General features: G+C 40.0%; 1 protein-coding gene across 1 annotated transcript in view; it reads right to left on the bottom strand.

Moving 5' to 3' along the window:
• Positions 1-1,790: 1,790 nt before the first annotated feature.
• The window catches only part of lmf1 (lipase maturation factor 1), a 54,769-nt gene continuing 42,031 nt past the window's right edge, over positions 1,791-14,528 (bottom strand). The window contains exons 7-11 of the mRNA XM_067429954.1: positions 14,047-14,227; positions 12,441-12,594; positions 10,062-10,245; positions 8,170-8,282; positions 1,791-2,291 (exon numbers count right to left, since the gene is read on the bottom strand). Of these exons, the coding sequence (XP_067286055.1) occupies positions 2,123-2,291; positions 8,170-8,282; positions 10,062-10,245; positions 12,441-12,594; positions 14,047-14,227 (801 nt within the window). The 3' untranslated portion in view covers positions 1,791-2,122. The remainder of the gene's footprint in view (positions 2,292-8,169; positions 8,283-10,061; positions 10,246-12,440; positions 12,595-14,046; positions 14,228-14,528) is intronic.

Here is a 14,528-nt window from a genome sequence, read left to right as displayed (position 1 = left end):
ATACTTCAAACACATTTGACAAGCTACTTTAATCAACAAGTAGAACTGACCATGACATCCTCACCTTATTCCAACAATTTTGTGAAGTTGCCGATCCAAGGCTGGGTTGTACTAGCCTAGAAATCTAGACGCACCTTAGCGGCAGCAAATCTAATCTGCCACGAGTGCTGTCTAGCAACTCTCAATACACTTCTGAGCTGTAAAAACCAAACTCTGGTTGGGCCAATCACATCGTGTATAGAGTCGGTGGGCGGGGCTTAACATAATGACGGCTGAGTTGCGTTTGCGTGCTTCTAGTAAACACAGAAACTGGCGAACGGCGGTCTTTCGAATCAGCTTTGGCCGTGACTCTGGAAGACTTGAGTTAAGCTTTTCTCTGAGAAAAGAACAAAGAATGGCACTAAAGTCATTCTGAAGAAGGGAAGATGTGTTCAGAGTTTAGCCGACCGGATACGGCGAATGTTTAATCTATCAATGAGCTCCGCTTCACGTTGCTCTGGATGGTTGTAGCGCTATCCTATCGCGTGCAGAGGGAGTTTGAAAGACGACCGTTTATCCGCCCCTCAGATTGAGCCGTCAATGGTGAGTTTCCAGACCAAACATCTTGATGTGGGTCTGGCTTGTCAGGCTAGGTCAAACAGGGTTGTACAGCTGCGGCTCACCTGAATGAATGTTGGGGGGAGGGGCGTGTCTGGTCTGAACTAGTAGATGCATGAAAACAGCTCCTGATAAAGAGGTTGCCTGGCTCAAAGTATTTTGAGTATTTTGAAAATACAAAAATACTCATCTTAAATGTATTTAATACAAATTACATGTGAAATACTGCCCATCCGCCCATGCACACACACGCACACAATGGTTCCAACGCCCATGCACACACACACACAATGGTTCCGACGCCCATGTACACACACACACACAATGGTTCCGACGGCATGCATACACACGCAAACACACACACACACACACACACAATGGTTCCAACGTCCATGCACACACACACACACACACACACACACGCACACACACAATGGTTCTGACGCCCATGTACACACACACACACACAATGGTTCCGACGCCCATGCACACACACACACACACACACACACACACAATGGTTCCGACACCCATGCACACACACACACACACACACACACACACACACACAATGGTTCCGACGCCCATGCAAACACACACACAATGGTTCCGACACCCACACTGTAAAAAAAATTTGGTTGTTTTTTGTTGGTTTAACTTAAAAAAGTAAGTAACCTGGTTGCTTTAAAATGTTGAGTTTATTGAAATTAAAAATTTGAGTTGATACAATGAAGGAAATTTGTTTAATAAATAGAAACTCAAAATATTATTGTATCTAAACCACATAACATTTTTGATAAATCATGAAAATAGCATTATTTGTTTTGTTTCACTGCGTCATCACAAATAAAACACACACAATACCCAATATGCTTAAAAAATCTCTATAATAATATTTTAATAAAGGTTGTCGAATATCAAAAAATTTTCATTGTATTAACTCAAAATTTCAATTTCAATGAACCCAAAATTTCAAGCCAACCAGGTAACTTTTTTCTAAATAATTTTTTACAGTGTATGCACACACACATACACACACACACACACACACACACACACACACACACACACACACACACACACACAAACACACCCACACAATGGTTCCGACGCCCATGCTTTAAATGTTGTTGCATTGGATTGGTTCTAACATGTGAACAAAGCAATTAATCAACAAAAAAAAGTAAAACAGCCACTGTTGAAAGTTTTAATCTGAAAAGCAATGATTGTGAAGGAACAGCTCACAGCTGCTAATTTGGGAATCATCTGTATAATTGCATTATTTCATTTACAGTAGCGTTTGATAGAAATGTGAAGCACATTAATATCAGAAGCAGGCTGTTCCTGTTGGCAGCTGAGTGTGAACACATGCTCCTCTCCTCGGGGACACACAAGAGTTGCCTTCAGAAGTCTCTTATGTAACGGATCGTCTTTGGCACAGTTTTATCAAGCACAGATCGTACACACTTCAGTGTGACACACACAGAAAAGCCAAAGATGTCCAGTTCGGGAGGATGTGTTAATCTCAGGCAGGTAGAGGCCAGTTTCGGGACTGGAAGTACCCCCGGAGGCCGTCCAGACTGACCGGGGGAAAGTAGGGTCCGATCCGCTTCCTGATCCACCACTTCCCCTCGGCGGCGCTGCGGCTCCCAGGCCGAGTGAACTTATATCGGAAGTGCTCTCCTCGAATCCACCTGAAACCACAAAGTGCCTTCAACTCACGCATTTACAAACGAATGTTAAAGGGTTACTTCAGCGATTAACATATGGCTTCGTATCAGTAGAAACCCTGGAGTATATTCAAATGATCGTGCTCATATCCCCCTGAGATGAGAGATTCATGCATTTTATTTCTAGAAAAATTATCTCTGATGACACAAATATTGTATATATTGACCAGCCACATTCAGTTTTTAATTATAGTGTCTGTTCTCTAACTGAACTGATTTTATGAAGATGAATGCAGTGGGAAAGTGATTCAGTAGCCGTAGCTTTGGGAGTGGCCTCACAGGGCAGCAAAGCATTCTGGGAATTGTAGTCTTTCATCCCCATGAGACAAAATACATTTTCTGTCTTTTCTCAGTCTAGAAGGCACCAAAATCAAGACAGACAGTCAACGACAGCGTTAAAGGGTTAGTTCAGCCAAAACTGAAATGTCTGTCATTAACTCCTCTCCCTAATGTCGCTCCACACCCGTAAGACCTCCGTTCATCTTCACACACAGTTTAAGATATTTTATATTTAGTCCGAGAGCGTATGCAAGTGTATGCACACTATACTGTCCATGTCCAGAAAGGGAATAAAAACATCATCACAGTAGTCCATATGAGACATCAGTGGGTTAATTAGAGTCTCTTGAAGCATCCGAAATACATTTGGGTCCAAAAATAACACAAACAACGACTTTATTCAGCATTGGCTTCTCTTCCGCGTTAATCAAAAAAAGATTCCAACGGCCATGAATCAATGAATCGATGAATGATTCGGATCGCGTGTCAAACTGCTGAAATCACGTGACATTGGTGATCCGAAACTATCCGAAAATATATATGTATATATCTTTTTTTGGTTATGTCTGTTGTACTTCCCTAAATGCTCCTTTATTCATATATACCTTGACTCACTGGGGCCCAGGTCAGGAAGCAGACAAACTGGCTAAACCAACCGTCTGCTAGCTGTCTCACGTCACCAAAGTCAGCTAAATCCCAGCACATAGAGACTCTTTCACCTAGATATTATCATATAGAGACTGTGTCTGTTCCCCGAATTAGTAAATACAAAAAACCATCAAAACCATTCAACAGTAAAAATTTAATTGATGTCCAACAAATAAACAACAGATATAATACGGATGAACAATTGATAAAGCTTGGGTTGCTGAATATTCGATCCCTTTCGCCAAAAACGCTTGTTGTCAATGATATGATTATAGATCATAACTTAGATGTGCTGTGTTTGACAGAAACCTGGCTAAAACCTGACGATTACATTACTTTAAATGAGTGCACCCCCCGAGATTATTGTTACAAACATGAGCCACGTCTGAAAGGTAAAGGGGGAGGTGTGGCTGTAATTTATAATAATATTTTCAGTATTACTCAGAAGTCTAGTTTCAAATATAATTCCTTTGAAGTTTTGGTGCTTTATGTAACACTGTGTAGTGTAAATGATAAATCCCGTCTGACATTTGTGTTGGCTACTGTCTACAGGCCACCAGGGCACAATACAGACTTTATCAAAGAATTTGCTGGTTTTGTATCGGAGTTAGTATTAGCTGTAGATAAAGTACTAATTGTTGGGGATTTTAATATCCACGTAGACAATGAAAAAGACGCATTGGGATTGGCATTTAGAGACATTCTAAACTCTATTGGAGTTAGACAACACGTATCAGGACCCACTCATCGCCTTAATCATACTTTAGATCTAATAATGTCACATGGAATAAATGTTGATACTGTTAAAATTCTGCAGCAGAGCGATGACATCTCAGATCATTACCTAATATCATGTATACTTAATTTACCTAAGGCTGCAAAGCCATCCCCTCGCTTCAAATATGGCAGGACGATAACCGCTGCGACTAAAGATTGCTTTGTACATAATCTTCCTCATCAGTTCCATCTCCTCAGCATTACAGATAGCCAAGATGAACTTGATGCTGCAACCGAAACTATTGACTCTCTCCTTACTAGCACTTTAGACATAGTTGCTCCCCGGCGCTTAAAGAAGATTAAAGCAAATAATCCAACGCCGTGGTACAACGAGCACACTCGGGCCCTTAAAACAGCAGCCAGGAAAATGGAGCGCAGCTGGAAGAAAACAAAACTAGAGGTTTTTCGCAATTTGTGGAAAGAGAGCATGATTGCATACAGAAAGGCCATAAAAACTGCTAGATCTGCTTATTTCTCATCTCTTTTAGAAGAAAACAAACACAACCCTAAGTATTTATTCGATACAGTGGCTAAATTATCAAAAAATAAAGCTTCAGCTTCTGATGTTTGTAAACAACACAGCAGTAATGACTTTATGAACTTCTTTACTAGTAAGATTGATAATATTAGGAATAAAATTATAACCATGCAGCCGTCTATTACAGTATCACTTCAGACAGAGCGCTGTAGTGTCACTGAGGAAAAATTACACTCATTCACTGCTATAGGAGGAGAAGAACTGGCTAAACTTGTAAAATCATCAAAATCAACAACATGTATGCTTGACCCTATACCGACTAGGCTATTAAAAGAGATACTTCCAGAGGTCATAGATCCTCTGCTTAATATCATTAATTCATCTTTGACATTAGGATATGTACCGAAAACTTTAAAGTTGGCTATAATTAAACCACTTATTAAAAAAACGCAACTTGATCCTAATGAATTAGTCAATTACAGGCCAATCTCGAATCTACCCTTTCTGTCAAAAATACTAGAAAAGGCCGTGTCTTCACAATTATGTTCTTTTTTAGAAAGAAATGGTATATGTGAGGATTTCCAGTCAGGATTTAGACCGTATCATAGTACTGAGACTGCTCTAATTAGAGTTACAAATGATTTACTCTTATCATCTGATCGTGGTTGTATCTCTCTATTAGTGTTACTCGATCTTAGCGCTGCATTTGATACTATCGATCACAATATTCTTCTGAATAGAATCGAAAATTATGTTGGCGTTAGTGGAACTGCTTTGGCATGGTTTAAATCGTACTTATCTGACCGTTATCAGTTTGTAGCAGTAAATGAAGAGATGTCACACCGATCACAAGTTCAGTATGGGGTACCGCAAGGCTCAGTGTTAGGACCGCTGCTCTTCACCCTGTATATGCTACCACTGGGAGATATCATTGAGAAGCATGGCGTTAGTTTTCATTGTTATGCTGACGATACTCAGCTCTATATTTCCTCACGCCCTGACGAAACCTACCAATTCACAAGATTAACAGAATGCATAGCTGATATAAAAAATTGGATGAATAGTAATTTTCTGCAACTTAATTCAGATAAAACTGAATTTTTAATTATTGGACAGAAAAGCTCCACAAGTAGTAACCAAGAATACTGTCTAACACTTGATGACTGCTCTGTCAAGCCCTCGTCGTCAGTGAGGAACCTGGGTGTGCTCTTTGATACCAATCTTTCATTTGAAAGCCACGTTTCTAGCATCTGTAAAACCGCATTCTATCATCTTAAAAATATATCTAAATTACGGCACATGCTTTCAATGCCAAATGCTGAACAGTTAGTACATGCGTTCATGAGCTCAAGGCTAGATTATTGTAATGCTCTACTGGGTGGTTGCCCTGCTCGCTTAATAAACAAACTCCAGCTAGTCCAAAATGCAGCAGCTAGAGTTCTTACTAGAACCAGGAAGTATGATCATATTAGTCCAGTTCTGTCAACACTGCACTGGCTCCCTATTAAACATCGCATACATTTTAAAATCTTGCTTATTACTTACAAAGCACTAAATAGTTTAGCTCCCCGGTACTTAAGCGAGCTCTTAACGCATTATACCCCATCACGTCGATTGCGGTCTCTAAACTCTGGCCAGTTGATAATACCTAGAATATCTAAATCAACTGCAGGCGGTCGATCATTTTCCTATTTAGCTCCTAAATTGTGGAATAGTCTTCCTAGCATTGTTCGGGAAGCAGACACACTCTGTCAGTTTAAATCTAGACTAAAAACACATCTCTTTACTATGGCATACACATAGAACATTTTTAACTTTCATTATTCAATTCAATTGACTGATTGTTAGGCTGCATTAACTAGGTCAGCCGGAACCGGGAACACTTCCCATAACACCTGATGTACTCGTTACATCATAAAAAGAGTGGCATCTACGCTAATGTTAGTCTCTCTGTTTATCCCGAGGTTTATCCCGGATCTGGGCCCTGTCCGGATCGGATGGTGGACCTGCCTGGACATGACCAACGCATCCTGGAGTGTCTGCTGAGCCGTGTCAAATGGTGTCTCCTCTGAATTTGCCTCACTGGCACGACATGCTCAAAACCCGTCTTCGGCGCAATAATTCCGATCTTTCATGTATTCATACTCTTGTGTAATTGACGCCCCATCCTAAATAAATCTGTCTCTTCCGTGATACCCTGAAAATTTTGAATAATCCGATCTAATATGATTTCCGACCTGTAAGGTTGCCAGAGTAATAATCTTACACGGTGTGTTAATAGGCCAGAGGAGAACTGGCACCCCGACTGAGTCTGGTTTCTCCCAAGGTTTATTTTTCTCCATCACGCCCTGATGGAGTTTTGGTTCCTTGCCACTGTCGCCTTTGGCTTGGCTTGCTCAGTTGGGGACACTAAAAATATGATTAAAGTTATTCAACTTATTATACAAATAAAATCTATGAATTAGGTCTTATTTAATTCTATAAACTATAATACTGATCTGCCAACATTGTCGCTATATGATAAATTAAAATAAGCTGATAACATCACTGTTTTCTCCAGTACGGCTGTACAGCCAAATCTAATTTTGTCGCAATATTATCCTGTTTGACACTGTGAAGCTGCTTTGACACAATCGTGATTGTAAAAGCGCTATATAAATAAAGTTGATTGATTGATTGATTGATTGATATATTTCCACTCCGACACCCAGTTACACTTACAGTTACACACACACAGCCAAATTATACTGGCTTTTGTGTGTTTCGTTGGTCTTTGTATTTCGCATGTAATTTCTCTTTTGTAAATATTGTACTTGTCTGTTTGCATAATAATAAAAAGAAAAAGAAAAAGAACTCATTAAGCAGAAAAAAGCATGTCTACAGCCTGGGACACATTAGGGTTTTGGCCTATACGGCTAATTTTGCCCTTCATGACGACTGTGAGGCGGTGAATTTTTTTATAACTTATTTGCTTACATTATATAAAGCCTTAAAGTTCTGCATAATTAAGGGCGTGGCCACTTTGAGTGACAGGTGGGCTGCCGTTTGTCTGCTGTCTGTTAATCATCGCGTCACCTAAGCTCCGCCCTCGTCCCGCCTCTTTGCCCATTGGCAGTTATCCGGGCGTGACTCGTGATGATGCGCTGCTAAGATGGCGACGGCCAGCTCGTCTCTACTTTACGCTTCAGAACGGCTCTTCACAATCCTATGGGTGGCGTCACGGACACTACAGCCATATTTTTTTACAGTCTATGATTCAAAGCCTTTTTCATTTTCAACATAAGCATATCAGAGTTATGAGGTATGAGGTAGAAAATAACACAAATACTGTTGTGTTTCTGGCAGAAAGTGATCGTTTCGTGTCTTCAGACATCAATGTGTCTCCACGAGCCTCAGGGTTTAATATGGATTCGTATGTCTGTGTGTTTTTTACTCTCATAGATATACACCCCATTGACATGCATTATACGAGCAACGGCTGAGTTAAAAATCTTCATTTGTGTTCTCCTGAAGAAACAAACACACCGACATCTCGGATGGTCAGCCGATAAACGTCACAGGCTCATTTTTGGCTGATCTATCCCTTTAAGTCCAGTAATATGGTTTGTGTTTAGTGTGGTGTAATATGTACAGTACATGGCAGAGTGCACTGAAGCTCACCTGGGCTTCTCTCGGCCCTGGAACGGATTGTGTCCCATTAGGGAAAGAATAGTGGAGTCATTTGCCAACAGTCTGCCTGCGATGTGAATGATCCATTCGCTCTGCTCGTACGTCTGAAAGAGACACAGCCAGACAGCAGTCACACATCTGGAGCACAACTCATGTTTACAGATGTTACAGTAGAATGGCTTCTGTATGAAGCTTCTGTCATATGCAGATGAGCAAAGGTCAGAGTTACACACATTCACCTAAAGATCAGCGCCATCGTCACTGCAGGGACCGCGATAGACCAACAACAGAAAGGCGATCCGGAAGATTGATGATCTCGTTCGTGTGTGTGGGCATGTTTTTGTGACATATGAGGACACAAATGTGTATAATGCCATGGGTATGACACAGGTATTACAGGAGAGGGTGAAATATGAGGACATTACCCATGGCCCCACTTTACAAAAGGCTTATAAATCACACAGGAGGAGTTTTTATGAGAAAGTAAAAATGCAGAATGTTTCCTGTGATGGGTAGGTTTAGGGGCAGTCTGTGTGTGTGTGTGTGTGTGTGTGTGTGTGTGTGTGTGTGTGTGTGTGTGTGTGTGTGTGTGTGTGTGTGTGTGTGTGTGTGTGTGTTGGGTAGGTTTAGGGGCAGTGTAAGGGGATAGAAAATACAGTTTGTACAGTATAAAAACCATTACGCCTATGGAATGTCCCTACATTTCAGAAAAACAAAATATTAAAATATTAATATTTATGTTTAAAATATATCTCCTCTCCCTCTTTAAAGTCAGCATGTTGCGCTTATCTTTTAGTCTCTATTGTAGTAAATCGCTTCTCAAACAAGAACAAATGTAGGGCGGGGCTTAATTCTGATTGGATGGTTGTGGTTTGCAATTGGTGGATCTCATGTGAGTGACAGGTGGCCCCGCCCTCGTCATCGGAGAAGAGATGAAGAGGGAGGGGAAGTTATTCTGACTCAAGATTGCTAGGAAGTCATATTATGATTTTTTACAATTTTAACTTTCTTTAGTGTTCTTTATTTCCAAAGCACAAAGTCTGTTTCTAAACAAACACATCAAAATATTACTCATTATAATAATTCATATGCAGAATAAAGGGGCGGGGCCTGATTGAGTTAGTCAGTCCTGTGTTGTAACTGGCAGTTATGGTAAGGGGTGGACATTTCCCACAAACCAATCACAACACACTGCTCCAGCCGACCAATCAGAGCAAAGTGTGCTTTTCAGAAGGAGGGGCTTCATAGAGACAGGAACTAAACAGAGTTACTGACAGACTGGGAAGAGAGGAGCCGCAACAATGGAGAATATGAGGAAATAATCAACATTCAAGCTGGAAAACCTGCTCTAGTAGAGCCAGAAAACAACATCAAGACTTTATATAATGCCATTATACCGTACATAAGTCAACCCCCCCCAGATAATTCATCAAAGACAAAGAAAAAAACATTTTAACGCCATTCATTAAATATTCGGAATATTTTGTCACAAAATAAAGTGCACTCTGTCAATGAGTTCAACTGAGTTCTCTGATTTCTGTTTGTATTAAGATTATTTTTCTCACCCCATTGGCAGATTATTTATCTTATTTTAAGAAAAAACTCTCTTCATTTTGAGTTATTTTTCCCCAAAACAAGACAATTACTTTTGCTTGTCTAGTAAATGTTTCTTGTTTTAAGAATTTTTTGATGTTTGGACTAGAAACAAGACAAAAATACAGAGTAAGAAAAGCATTTTTTTGCAGTGTATCACAAAAAACACTGAGATATTATTATTTTTGGCCATATCGCCCAGCCCTAGTATATACGGTATATCAAAATAATGATGTGCAAAGATAAATCGTTTATAATAAATACTCTTTTGGTTTCATGGTGACTTTAACCTGGAAAGCGGCGAACCACATGAGCCAGTCCAGTCTGTAGTGATAGGGCGAGATTAGGCACGGTCTCCGGTCCAGAGCTCCAGGTTTGCAGAGGAACTCGTACTCCTCCCAGATCACGTCGTCTCCGGTGTGGTTGATGCTCAGCGTGCCCTGAAACACCACCTCCGTCCGCTCCTTTGTGATGCTGCGCCAGAGAGAGAGACACGGTTAGAAGCGCAAAAAATGCTCTTCTTATTCAGTATTTTTTTTTTGTGTCCGGAAGGGCTGCGCAATATATTGAAATTATCGAAATATCCCAAATGTACATATCGGGATATGCATATCACAACGGCACGCAATATCTGAATGATTTTTATAAGCTACGTCATTTGAACATTGTGAACATTGTGAAAAGTGTACGTTTTAGGTCGATGCATAGCAGAGAATAGACTGGGCACACGACTGTTACTTATAGGACTTCCATGTGATCCCTTCAGTTCTGTTTCGTGTCTTATTACACACTCGAACTACCAAATACACACACATTTTTGACATACATTTTTGCTAAAACACAGCCCGTCGCTTTCAGAAGTTGTAGCGATGCTTTCATTTCCCAGAAAGAATGAAACGCAAATGGTACATTTTTTGTTTTGTTTTTAAATATAATTTAAATAGATATTTACACACTAATATCAATATCGTATCGCATATCGAACATCGCATTATTTAACAAGGTATTGCATATCACATTTTCTTCAATATCGCACAGCCCTAGTTTCCAGTCCAAGTATCTAAAAACTCTTAAAGGGGTTGTTTGCATGCGATTGGACTTGTTTAACTGTAGTTAGTGTGTAATGTCGCTGCTTGAGCATTAACAGTCTCTGCAAAGTTACAGCGCTGAAAGTTCACTGCAAACGGAGATATTGTCTTTTAAAGTTACGGCAGTTTATTGCCTACAAAAATGGCCGGTTTGGACTACAGCGAGCTTCTTCCTGGGTTGGTGACATCATAAACCCTCGCTAGTCTCCGCAGATGTGACTTCTGCCCGTAATCATAGACGTCATATAGATAGACGCCCTATTGGCTGCTGGGCGCTAAGATTTGTGGCGGCCATTTTGAACCGGTCGCACTCCTAAGCCCCTTTCACACTGCACGTCGGACCCGCAATATTCCCAGAGCATTGCCGGGTCGCCTTCTGTGTGAAAGCAACCACGTCCCGGCATTGATTACCGAATTCGACCCGGGTCGGGGACCTAGTAACATTGCGGAGTTCAATCCGGGACGAGCGCTGTGTGAACAAAAGCCGAAACTAATGCCCAACCTGTGCGTAGTTATCGTGCGACTCCTAGAGCTTGTTTCATCAATAACACAACCCTGCAGTGCCAGAAGAGCTCGTCGGTGTTTTAAACGCAGAGAGTGTTCGGATACAAAAGAAACTAAAATTAAACAAGCAGAAATGAGCGCAAACTGGACACAAGTCGAGACCACGGAGCTCCTTACTATCCGCGCTGAAGCGGAGATCGCTCGCCGTTATACGTCACATCAGGATGTCACGTGTCAACTCGACCCGGGACCGTTACGGGTTGTGTGTGAAAGTGCACATATTACGGTATTTCGAGGACAGACAGCGGTGTGGAATAAAGGGAGAATAGAAGAAAAGTACGGCGTTTAAAAAAAAAGAAGTATTAAGACATGTTATACTCCACCCCATACACACAACCAAGCCTAGAAAAAAACACAGAACCAGCGCTTTAAATCAAGAAGCATTTACTAAAATGACAAGATATTTTTGTTTTGTTTTCTGGGGCAAATAATCTAAATGAAGTGAGTTTTTGCTTAAAACTGCCAATGGGGTGAGAAAAATAATCTTATTACTGATTGGGACGGAAACAAGAAACAAGATTATTTTTTAATGGCAGATACTTTTGCTTGTTTTAAGCAAAAACACACTCCACTTGAATATTTTTCCCAAGAAAACAAGCAAAAATATCTTATGTAATTTTACTTATCTAGTAAATGCATCTGGATTTAAGAATTTTTTGATATTTGGACTGGAAACCAGAAAAAAATACTATATAAGAAGAGCATTTATCGCAGTGTAGAAGTGCACCGGCTCTGCCATCTGCTGGTTACACTGTAAAAAAAACTAATTCAGGTCCCAATTGAAAATTTTCTAGTGACTGGTCATTGACCTACATTTCTTATATCATTTTACTTATCTAGTAAATGCATCTTGTTTTAAGAATATTTCATTTTATATTTGGACTGGAAACGAGAAAAGCATTTTTTGCAGTGTAGAAAATGTTCAATTGGGGCCTGATTTTTTTTTTTTACGGTGTACCGATGAGTGTTATATATCGAGCAGACTCTGAGAAATGCATGAGCCTGAGCCGCCCGTACCTGCCGAAGGCGCCGTAGGTGTTGACGATCCTCAGAGGATTGAACGAGGTGTTCATCACCTGTCTGGAGCTCAGCAGGTTCATCACCACAGGGACGCTCAGGTACGCGATCAGGAGCCCCAGAGACACGTTCATCACTCGCCTGATCAACATCCCTGAGCCGAGAGACAGCGATGGACAAAACTATTACCCTCTGGAGCACATTATACACATATTAAAGGGTTAGTTCAGCCAAAAATGAAATGTCTGTCATTAACTCCTCCCCCTAATGTCGCTCCACACCCGTAAGACCTCCGTTCATCTTCACACACAGTTTAAGATATTTTATATTTAGTCCGAGAGCGTATGCAAGTGTATGCACACTATACTGTCCATGTCCAGAAGTAGTCCATATGAGACATCAGTGGGTTAATTAGAGTCTCTTGAAGCATCCAAAATACATTTGGGTCCAAAAATAACAAAAACTACGACTTTATTCAGCATTGGCTTCTCTTCCGATCAATGATTCGGATCGCGTGACAAACTGCTGAAATCACGTGACATTGGCGATCCGAATCATTGATCGGAAGAGAAGCCAATGCTGAATAAAGTCGTAGTTTTTGTTATTTTTGGACCCAAATGTATTTTGGATGCTTCAAGAGACTCTAATTAACCCACTGATGTCTCATATGGACTACTGTGATGATGTTTTTATTCCCTTTCTGGACATGGACAGTATAGTGTGCATACACTTGCATACGCTCTCGGACTAAATATAAAATATCTTAAACTGTGTGTGAAGATGAACGGAGGTCTTACGGGTGTGGAGCGACATTAGGGTGAGGAGTTAATGACAGACATTTCATTTTTGGGTGAACTAACCCTTTAATGCGCTTACTCATCAAGGACACATTCAACTGATCAAAAGTGACGTTTATAATGTTACAAAAGATTCGATTTCAGATCAATGCTGTTCTTTTGTACTTTACATACATCAAAGAACTCTGAAAAATCATATGTATCACGGTTTCCAACATGGATAATTATCATAAATGTGTGTTGAGCATCAAATCCTCATATGAGAACTATTACACTGCAAAAAATGCTCTTCTTGTTTAGTATTTTTTACTTGTTTCCAGTCCAAATATCTAAAAATTCTTAAATCAAGAGGCATTTACTAGATCAGTAAAATTACATAAGATATTATTTCTTGTTTTGCGGGGGGAAAAATCTAAATGAAGAGAGTTTTTGCTTAAAACAGTCAAAATTAAAATTGCCATTGGGGTGAGAAAAATAATCTTGTTTTCTGTTTGAATTAAGATTATTTTTCTCACCCCATTGGCAGATTATTTATCTTATTTTAAGCAGAAACTCTCTTCAATTTGAGTTATTTTCCCCAAAACAAGACAATTACTTTTGCTTGCCTAGTAAATTTGTTTTAAGATTTTTTAGATGTTTGGACTAGAAACAAGACAAAGACTAAGTAAGAAAAGCATTTTTTGCAGTGTACTCATTACTATGGTAAGTACACGTATAACAAGGACACTGTAAAATAAAGTGTACCAAAAAAACTTTACCAGGAGAAGCCAAACGTTGTCTATATAAAATCAAATGAATCACACAGAGACCTCTGGTGGCCGGCGGTGTGTGTCCTGCATTCTCCTCGCTCTGAATCTTCAGTAAAGTCTGTCTGGCTGATCCAGAAGGCCGGAAAAGAAAAGCCAAAGCGGCGTCATCGAAACAGGCCAGACTGGGAACTATAGTCAGCCAGTTCAGGAAACTCAGATTCCCACTTATGATCAGAACGACCTGATAGAAGAGATAGAAACACACTTCAAATGAGAACATCCCAGAATAGCTCATCCTATATGCTGCCTCTTGGGTCAATCCCTTTAGAAGTCACAATGTTTTGTTTCATTTTTATGCTGACGACTGTCAAATATATGTGCCGCTAAACCAGTCAAAAACCCTTTTAATGTGTCGGAATGAAGTGAGAGAAATACATTAAACAATACATGTTGTGTTTTCATGTAATTTTATATACTAAATAGATACATTTATTTAATTAATATTTTATTTAATTATTTCAGAATAAACTGGCACATTTAAT

This window comes from Pseudorasbora parva, chromosome 21 (assembly GCF_024679245.1).
Source record: "Pseudorasbora parva isolate DD20220531a chromosome 21, ASM2467924v1, whole genome shotgun sequence".
In the NCBI taxonomy this organism is placed as follows: Eukaryota; Metazoa; Chordata; class Actinopteri; order Cypriniformes; family Gobionidae; genus Pseudorasbora; species Pseudorasbora parva.
The sequence above is the reverse complement of the archived record's forward strand: the minus strand, read 5'-3'. Positions and strand labels throughout refer to the sequence as shown.